The sequence below is a fragment of the Silurus meridionalis genome, chromosome 22, assembly GCF_014805685.1.
Source record: "Silurus meridionalis isolate SWU-2019-XX chromosome 22, ASM1480568v1, whole genome shotgun sequence".
NCBI classification, from domain to species: Eukaryota; Metazoa; Chordata; class Actinopteri; order Siluriformes; family Siluridae; genus Silurus; species Silurus meridionalis.
In genome coordinates, this window is record NC_060905.1 from 1,197,758 (window position 1) to 1,207,600 (window position 9,843).

General features: G+C 35.1%; 1 protein-coding gene across 1 annotated transcript; it reads left to right on the forward strand.

The window, feature by feature from the left end:
• Nucleotides 1-758: 758 nt before the first annotated feature.
• Nucleotides 759-6,723, forward strand: lix1l (limb and CNS expressed 1 like). The gene is made up of 6 exons (XM_046835598.1): nt 759-1,320; nt 2,766-2,929; nt 3,087-3,227; nt 4,945-5,040; nt 5,243-5,320; nt 5,923-6,723. The coding sequence occupies exons 1-6, from the start codon at nt 1,047-1,049 to the stop codon at nt 6,175-6,177; spliced, it is 1,008 nt and encodes a 335-aa protein (XP_046691554.1). The 5' UTR covers nt 759-1,046; the 3' UTR covers nt 6,178-6,723.
• The last annotated feature ends 3,120 nt before the right edge of the window (nt 6,724-9,843 follow it).

The window sequence follows — 9,843 nt, forward strand, 5'->3', positions numbered from 1 at the left end:
TTTATATATTAAAGGTGCTTTGAGACCATTATTACAGTTCTCTACAAATAAAAACGTAATTAAATTGAATTGAATGTTGTTATATAAGTTACAAGTTATAATTTGAAGACACTGCACAGTGTGATCAGGTGTAAGTAGGGACTCAGGTAACACTAACTATGACGTCATAACTAAAAGGGAGCGCCAGAAGGTAACACACACATATTACATTGTTCTTCCAGAAGGAACAGAGTGTGTGGGTCAGATGTCCTTATTTATGGGAGACTTTGATGGACTTGTTTTCCTGCTTTTGTTAATTGTTCTTTCATCAGTGTGTGTTTTTATTATAGTGGAGAAAAAACTGTAAAAGATCTGACTGATGCGATTATATATCATTATATATTATATGCATATTATTTACATATTTTATAATGTACCTTAATAAATGTTGAGTCTTATATTAGAGGAAATACATTATGTGTGTGTGATGTATATCAATCATTTGCATTTATCATTTCTATACCCTTTTCTGCCCCCTTTTCACTCTGTACACTTTCGTTACCCTTCACATTTATATTGATTTTTCTACCCCACTCTTTTTACCCCCACGTCATTTTCCCAAACCTTAATCCTGAAAACATGCTTCCACACGATTTCTTCTCCAAAACCGGAAAGAGATCCTGCTCAGGTTTCATCCCCAATGCTGCAGAAGCTCCTGCATAAGTGCACTAAGTAGGGGGTGAAATCAGAAGCCCTACTGCCTACCCAGTGCACTTGGTGTGGGTTGGGGTGGTGTTTGGTACCAATGCAATAACGGGACTCAGGGAGCAAGAGGATTATTAATCTCGGGGTAACAGCGGGGCACATCAAAGGGAAAAGTTGCGACTTTGTTGTGTTTGTGTAATACAGATCAAAGGGTAAAGGTGTGTGTGTGTATGTGTGTGTCTGTATGTGTTTGTGTGTGTGTGTGAGAGAGAGAGAGAGAGATAGAGAGAGAGACCGTGTCCAGTTATAGACTCGGAATAGAGGCGCTTTGAAGGATTATAGCGAGTCGCTGTTTGGAGACAATGGACTCTCTCCGCCATCAGCAGCGCCTCCAGCCCGGGGTGGGATACGGATCCACACTGAGAGCCGCGCTCAGGCCCGGAGTCACCGGAACCGGAACCGTGGCCAGCTCCGGGCCTCCGCCGCCGCTCCCTCCGCTCCACAGCCTCAGCGCCGGATTCATGAGCCACGCCGGACTCGGAGCTCCGGAGGCGGCCACAAACCCCGCCGTGCTGCGGGAGGCGGTAGACGCGGTGGTGCGGAGCTTCGCCAAGCACACGCAGGGATACGGCAGGGGTACGACGCCTTATAACGCACTATACCTACGAACATTAATAACACTGCAACTAATAACACTATGGGCAATATAATATCTGTATGAGAACTATTTACATCTATGGGGACTATAATAACTCTAAGCACTATAATAACTCTATAAGCACTATAATAACTATATAAGCACTATAATAACTCTATAAGCACTATAATAACTCTATAAGCACTATAATTACTCTATAAGCACTATAATAACTCTATAAGCATTATAATTACTCTATAAGCACCATAATAACTGTATAAGCACTATAATAACTCTATAAGCACTATAATAACTCTATAAGCACTATAATTACTCTATAAGCACTATAATAACTCTATAAGCACCATAATAACTCTATAAGCACCATAATAACTCTATAAGCATTATAATTACTCTATAAGCACCATAATAACTCTATAAGCACCATAATAACTCTATAAGCATTATAATTACTCTATAAGCACCATAATAACTGTATAAGCACCATAATAACTTTAGAAGCACTATTATAACTATAAGCATTATAATAACTATATGGGTACAATAATAACTCTAGCACTATAATACAACTGTAAGCATTATAATAACTCTATGATAAACCTTATAATGATATTATAATGAGCACTATAATAACTCTGTAAATGTTATAATAACCTTATGACCACTAAAATACCACTATGTGCATAAAACCTCAAGAGCACTATAATACATTCACCAGGACTATAATAACTATATGAGCACTGTATTACCCCTTTAAGCATTATAATAACTTTATAATAAACATGATTATTATATTATAATAACTCTTTGAGCACTATAATAAATATAGGAGTGCTATAATATCTCCATGAGCACTATAATAAATCTATTAGCACTATAATACCTCTATGAGCACTATAATACCTCTATGAGCACTATATCTCTATGAGCACTATAATCACTCTATGATCGCTGTAATACCTGCATGAGCACGATAATAACTCTGTTAGTACTATAATACCTCTATGGGCACTATAATAAATCTATGAGCACTATAATTCCATTATAAGCACTATATCTCTATGAACACTATAATCACTTTATGAGCACTATTTATCTATGAGCACTATAATACCTCTGTAAGCAATAAAATTACTCTATGAGCACTATAATACCTCTAAGAGCACTATAATTACTCTATGAGCACTAAAATACCTCCATGAGCACAATAATATGTCTATGAGCACTCTAATACCTCTGCAAGTTTTTAAATTATCATACGAGGGCTATTATAACTGTGCTACCTCTATAAGCACTATAATAACTGTATAAACATCAGTTCCTACACACACACACACACACACACACACACACACACACACACTTACTTTATGACTGTAATTGCATTTCTATTCTCTCTCTGTGTCTCCTGGTTGGTTCTCAGTGAACGTGGTGGAGGCTCTGCAGGAGTTCTGGCAGATGAAACAATCTCGAGGAGCCGAGCTGAAGAACGGAGCGCTGGTGGTGTATGAGATGGTTCCTTCTAACAGTCCTCCATATGTCTGCTACGTCAGTCTCCCTGGGGGCAGCTGCTTCGGGAGCTTTCAGGTACCACGTCTGGTTTCTTTTAGTTTTTTTGAGGGGCGGGGCTTAAGAAGAGATGCTGCAGCATGAAAAATGAGATGATTATAATTATAATAATGTTGATGTTTATGAGGATGATTTCATCTCAGCTGGAGCTTCTCTTATCGTGTTCTGTTCCCAGTTTTGTCCGACGAAAGCTGAAGCGAGACGCAGTGCAGCCAAAATAGCACTAATGAACTCTGTGTTTAACGAGCATCCGTCACGCAGGATCACAGACGAGTTCATCGAGAAGAGCGTGTGTGAAGCTCTGGCCTCCTTCAACGTGAGTTTATAGACACCAACACACACTCAGGGGGACTGAACACGAGTGAACACGAGTGAACACGAGTGAACACATTATCATCACAATCATCAGCTCACTTTTCATGCTTTTCACTCGTTTTGAGTGGTTTAGTTTTTTCATGCGGCTCAAACACTGAACTCGCATGAAAAGGAAAGAAAGAAATGAAGAAAAAAAAAAAGAAAGAAAGAAAGAAAGAAAGAATGAAGGAAGGAACCCGCCAATCCACCCTGCCCACCAATCCACCCTGCCCACCAATACGCCAATTTTCAGATCATATCATCAAAAGTTTTAAAGAATCTGAAGAAATCTGTGCACAAGGGACAATGGTGAAAATCTATATTGGACAGTGATCTTTGGGCCCTCAGGCAGCACTGTCTTTAAAACAGTCTTGATTCTGTAATGGAAATCACTTCATTAACACCTACAGAAAATGTTTGTTTGTGAACACAGTTTGCACGTCATCCATAAATGCAGGTTAAATCTCTATCATGCAAAGAAGAAGGCATGCGTGAACATGATCCAGAAACACCACCATCCTCTCTGGGCCAAAACTCATTTAAAATGTAGCAATGTGGAAAACTCTTCTGTGGTCAGACAAAGTGAAATTGTAATTTATTTTTGGAAACCATGGACACTGTGTGCTCTTGACTACAGATCAGAGAGACCATCTGGCTTGTTATCAGCACTCAGTTCAAAAAGCTCCATCTCTGATGGTATGGTGGTGCAGAAGTGCCTGTAGAATGGGCAGCAACGTCTTTTTCAGGGAAGCTCTCGCATATTTGAGCAAGACAATGCTAACTGCATACCGCATCTATTACAATAGCGTAACGTTGTAGTAGAAGAGTCCGGGTGCTGATCTGACCTGCCTGCAGTCTAGACCTTTAACCATATAAAAACATTTGGCACATCATGAAACAAAAAATACAACGAAGAAAACCCAGAACTGTTGAGCAGCTAGAATCCTGTATCACACACATCTTCTCCCAAAACTTCAGCAACTGGTCTCCTCAGTTTCCAGATGAACACTAGATAAACATTAGGTATGGTTTCTACGTTCTATTCTTTCTATTCATTCTATTGTTTTTTTTATTTACCAATTATTGGTTTACTCGTATGTTTGGATTGGATATTAGATTAAAAAAATTGTGTACAGTTGGCGTTGATCAGATTTGGTGGTTTTTGGAGATATAATCATCTAAATACTTTGGAAGAAATCACAGTCAAGTCCAAACTAAAATAATAACTGTAAAGTAATAACTGCATGGAGACGGGAGCTTTGAGGATTTGGACTGTAGTTAATATCAACAGTCTGCTACACTGACTCAGGACTACAGTTTGCTCTGATCTCCATCACTGCACCTCAACATCGTTTATCTGTAATAAATAGACATTCGGTGGAACCCAGATGAGGATGAGGTTCACTCTTGAGTCTGGTTCCTCTCAAGGTTTCTTCCTTCTGCATCTCAGGGAGTTTTTCTATTGTTAAAAGCGCAATACAAATCAAATTGTATTAAATTAAATGAAAGTGGGGTTAGGTGAATAAAACAACAACAATAAACTGGTTTAGGCCACGCCCACTTCTGCAAGTGTTAAATGTTTTATGTTCGTCTCACGTGAGGTCGTATTTGTCTGTATCCTGTTTGAGTGATTTTTATGTAACGTAATCAGATTTCAGCGAGTGTTTGAATGTTTCCAGGGAAACAGAGAGGAAGCGGATAACCCCAACACGGGAATCGGAGCGTTCCGCTTCATGCTGGAGTCTAACAAGGGCAAATCCATGCTGGAGTTCCAGGTAACACTTCTCTCCTTAAATCTCTTTTATTCACATGTCTAGTCCTGAGAAGGGATTTGGTTCTGCTACGTGACCCCAGTGGTGATAGGTGAGAGATGTGAGAAAAGTGTGAGATGTGTGAGGAGTGTGTGTTTCCTGCACTGGGGTGTGATGCTGCTCTACATCAGTGTGTGATTTTTTACGTTGTGTTCATGTTCTCCAGGAGCTGATGACGGTTTTCCAGCTGCTGCACTGGAACGGAAGTCTGAAAGCCATGAGAGAGAGACAGTGCTCTCGCCAGGTCTGGGATTCGTTATGTCTAACACACACACACACACACACACACACACACACACACACACACTCAGCATATAGAAAGTGTTCAGAATGAACCAAAGTCTCAAGAAATGAGTGAGAACATATCATAACAGGATGAATATTAACTTATTGGGAGAAAACCAGTAGTTCTATGTAAAATCAGACATTGAGCACCCCCATATAATCAAAATGGTACGATCCTCGAAACACCTCTGTGGTGATTCGACTGTGAGATCATTAGTCGTATCTCCTCCTATCGAAGCATCGAATCTTCGACTACTCGGGTCACCCCTAATATAGAGTATCGTTACTCTCGGTTTAGTGGCTGGTGAGCAGGGCCATGGGGGGGGGGTGGTTGTAGGAGTGGTGTGGGCTTACACCAGACTCCACAATAATTCTACTACTGAAATAGTAATAAAATGAGAACCGTTAAGACACGGTACACCAGCATAAAAAAGACAAATGTTTCTACAAAACAAAAAGCCATGAGTGTTTAATTTCCATTGATCAAAAGTGTGGATTATGACATCACAACATAGCCCCGCCCCTCCATACAAGTGAGTTGCTGTGGGTGTGTGTATGCAGGAGGTGTTGGCTCATTACTCTCACCGCGCTCTGGACGATGATATGAGGACGCAGATGGCGGCGGATTGGGTGAACCGTGAGCACGGCGTGTCAGGCAGCGTGGCGCGAGAGCTGGCGGCCACCGAGCGAGAGCTGGAGGAGGCGCGACTCGCTGGGCGAGAGTTACGCTTTTATAAAGAAAAAAAGGACATCTTGGTCATGGCACTGGGGCAACTGGGGGGCTCGAACACCACCACACTGCCCCTGAGCTGCTAAAGGGACCGGTTACATCGGTGACGGACTATGTAATGTCCACACACACACACACACACACACACACACACACACACACACAATAAACAAAGCTTATAGTACATTTCCTATCAAAGTCGGTGCTACATGAGTTTATTTCATTTAGAAAACCTAACAGCCACAAAAAAGTGCAATCCATCACTTTTTCCCAAATATCACTTTTTACATTCGTCATCACAGCGTACGTCTGTAAAAACAACAAAAAACCAACAAATGGAGGTTAATCCTGTGATTATTTTTTTAATACGATTTATGTGTGTTTTATATATAAATCTGTACGGATGTTATGACGTATTACTCATATGACCTGTGCAAGTGATTTCCTGTAGCGTAGAGACGTCGATGGCTTGTGTCTGGAAATCCGTTTTATATACAGCGTTACTGAATTTTATATAACAACAGCCTTTTCCTTTTATACCAGCGTTTTATTACGTAACTATTTGTGACCAATCAATATCCTGTTCTCTTTGTAGATTTATATTCTTTAAATAATAAAAACATTTTACAGTATTGTTATAAAAGTGGTGTGTTTTTATATAATGTTTGTGTGTGTGTGTGTGTGTGAGAGTTCTGAACTCAACCCTATAGAAAAAATTTACTATATTGAGTATATTTCAGTATAGTGTGGTATAGTTTAGTAACATAGAATAGAATAGAATATAGTATAGTGTAGTGTAGTAGAATATAATTGAATACTAAATAGTAGAATAGAATATAGTATAGTGTAGTGTAGTAGAATATAATTGAATACTAAATAGTAGAATAGAATATAGTATAGTAGAATAGAATATAGTATAGTGTAGTATAGTAGAATAAAATTGAATACTAAATAGAATAGAATATAGTATAGTGTAGTATAGTAGAATAGAATAGAATATAGTGTAGTATAGTAGAATAGAATATAGTGTAGTATAGTAGAATAGAATAGAATATAGTGTAGTATAGTAGAATAGAATATAGTGTAGTATAGTAGAATAGAATAGAATATAGTGTGGTATAGTAGAATAGAATAGAATATAGTGTGGTATAGTAGAATAGAATATAGTGTGGTATAGTAGAATAGAATAGAATATGGTGTAGTATAGTAGAATAGAATATAGTGTAGTATAGTAGAATAGAATAGAATATAGTGTAGTATAGTAGAATAGAATAGAATATAGTGTAGTATAGTAGAATAGAATATAGTGTAGTATAGTAGAATAGAATATAGTGTAGTATAGTAGAATAGAATAGAATAGAATATGGTGTAGTATAGTAGAATAGAATATAGTATAGTGTAGTATGGTAGAATAGAATAGAATATAGTATAGTAGAATAGAATATAGTGTATAGTAGAATAGAACAGAATAGAATATAGTAGTATAGTAGAATAGAATAGATATAGTGTGGTATAGTAGAATAGAATAGAATATAGTGGTATAGTAGATAGAATATAGTGTAGTATAGTAGAGATAGAATAGAATATAGTGTAGTATAGTAGAATAGAATAGAATATGGTGTAGTATAGTAGAATAGAATATAGTGTAGTATAGTGAATAGAATAGAATATGGTGTGGTATAGTAGAATAGAATAGAATAGATATAGTGTGGTATAGTAGAATAGAATAGAATATAGTGTAGTATAGTAGAATAGAATAGAATATAGTGTAGTATAGTAGAATAGAGAATAGAATATAGTGTAGTATAGTAGAACATAATATAATAGAATATAGTGTAGTATAGTAGAACATAATATAATAGAATATAGTGTAGTATAGCAGAACAGAATAGAACATAGTGTAGTATAGTAGAACATAATAGAATAGAATATAGTGTAGTATAGTAGAATATAATATAACAGAATATAGTGTAGTATAGCAGAACAGAATAGAATATAGTGTAGTATAGTAGAACATAATATAACAGAATATAGTGTAGCATAGCAGAATATAATATAACAGAACATAGTGTAGTATAGTAGAACATAACAGAATATAGTGTAGTATAGTAGAACATAACAGAATATAGTGTAGCATAGTAGAACAGAATATAGTGTAGTATAGCAGAACAGAATAGAATAGAACATAGTGTAGCATAGCAGAACAGAATAGAATATAGTGTAGCATAGCAGAACAGAATATAGTGTAGTATAGCAGAACAGAATATAGTGTAGCATAGTAGAACAGAATAGAACATAGTGTAGCATAGTAGAATAGAACAGAATATAGTGTAGTATAGCAGAACAGAATATAGTGTAGCATAGCAGAACAGAATAGAATATAGTGTAGTATAGCAGAACAGAACATAGTGTAGCATAGTAGAACAGAATAGAACATAGTGTAGTATAGCAGAACAGAATATAGTAGTATAGTAGAATAGAATAGAATATAGTGTAGTATAGCAGAATAGAATATAGTGTAGTATAGTAGAATAGAATATAATAGAACATAGTGTAGTATAGAATAGAATAGAATATAATAGAATAGAATATAGTGTAGTATAGTAGAATATAATAGAATATATAGTGTAGTATAGTAGAGAATAGAATATAGTGTAGTATAGTAGAATATAATATAATAGAATATAGTGTAGTATAGTAGAATATAATAGAATAGAATATAGTGTAGTATAGTAGAATATAATAGAATAGAATATAGTGTGGTATAGTAGAATATAATTGAATATAATATAGTGTAGTATAGTAGAATAGAATATAGTGTAGTATAGTAGAATAGAATATAGTGTAGTATAGTAGAATAGAATAGAATATAGTGTAGTATAGTAGAATATAATAGAATAGAATATAGTGTAGTATAGTAGAATATAATAGAATAGAATATAGTGTAGTATAGTAGAATATAATAGAATAGAATATAGTGGTATAGTAGAATAGAATAGAATAGAATATATAGTGTAGTATAGTAGAATAGAATATAGTGTAGTATAGTAGAATAGAATATAGAATAGAATATAGTGTAGTATAGTAGAACATAATAGAATAGAATATAGTGTAGTATAGTAGAATAGAATATAATTGAATATAATATAGTGTAGTATAGTAGAATAGAATATAGTGTAGTATAGTAGAATAGAATATAGTGTAGTATAGTAGAATACAATTGAATATAATATAGTGTAGTATAGTAGAATATAATATAGTGTAGTATAGTAGAATATAATAGAATATAATATAGTGTAGTATAGTAGAATAGAATATAATTGAATATAATATAGTGTAGTATAGTAGAATATAATATAGTGTAGTATAGTAGAACATAATAGAATATAATAGTGTAGTATAGTAGAATATAATAGAATAGAATATAGTGTAGTATAGTAGAATAGAATATAGTGTAGTATAGTAGAATATAATAGAATAGAATATAGTGTAGTATAGTAGAATAGAATATAGTGTAGTATAGTAGAATAGAATATAGAATATAGTGTAGTATAGTAGAATATAATTGAATATAATATAGTGTAGTATAGTAGAATAGAATATAGTGTAGTATAGTAGAATATAATAGAATATAATATAGTGTAGTATAGTAGAATATAATAGAATAGAATATAGTGTAGTATAGTAGAATAGAATATAGTGTAGTATAGTAGATATAATAGAATAGAATATAGTGTAGTATAGTAGAATAT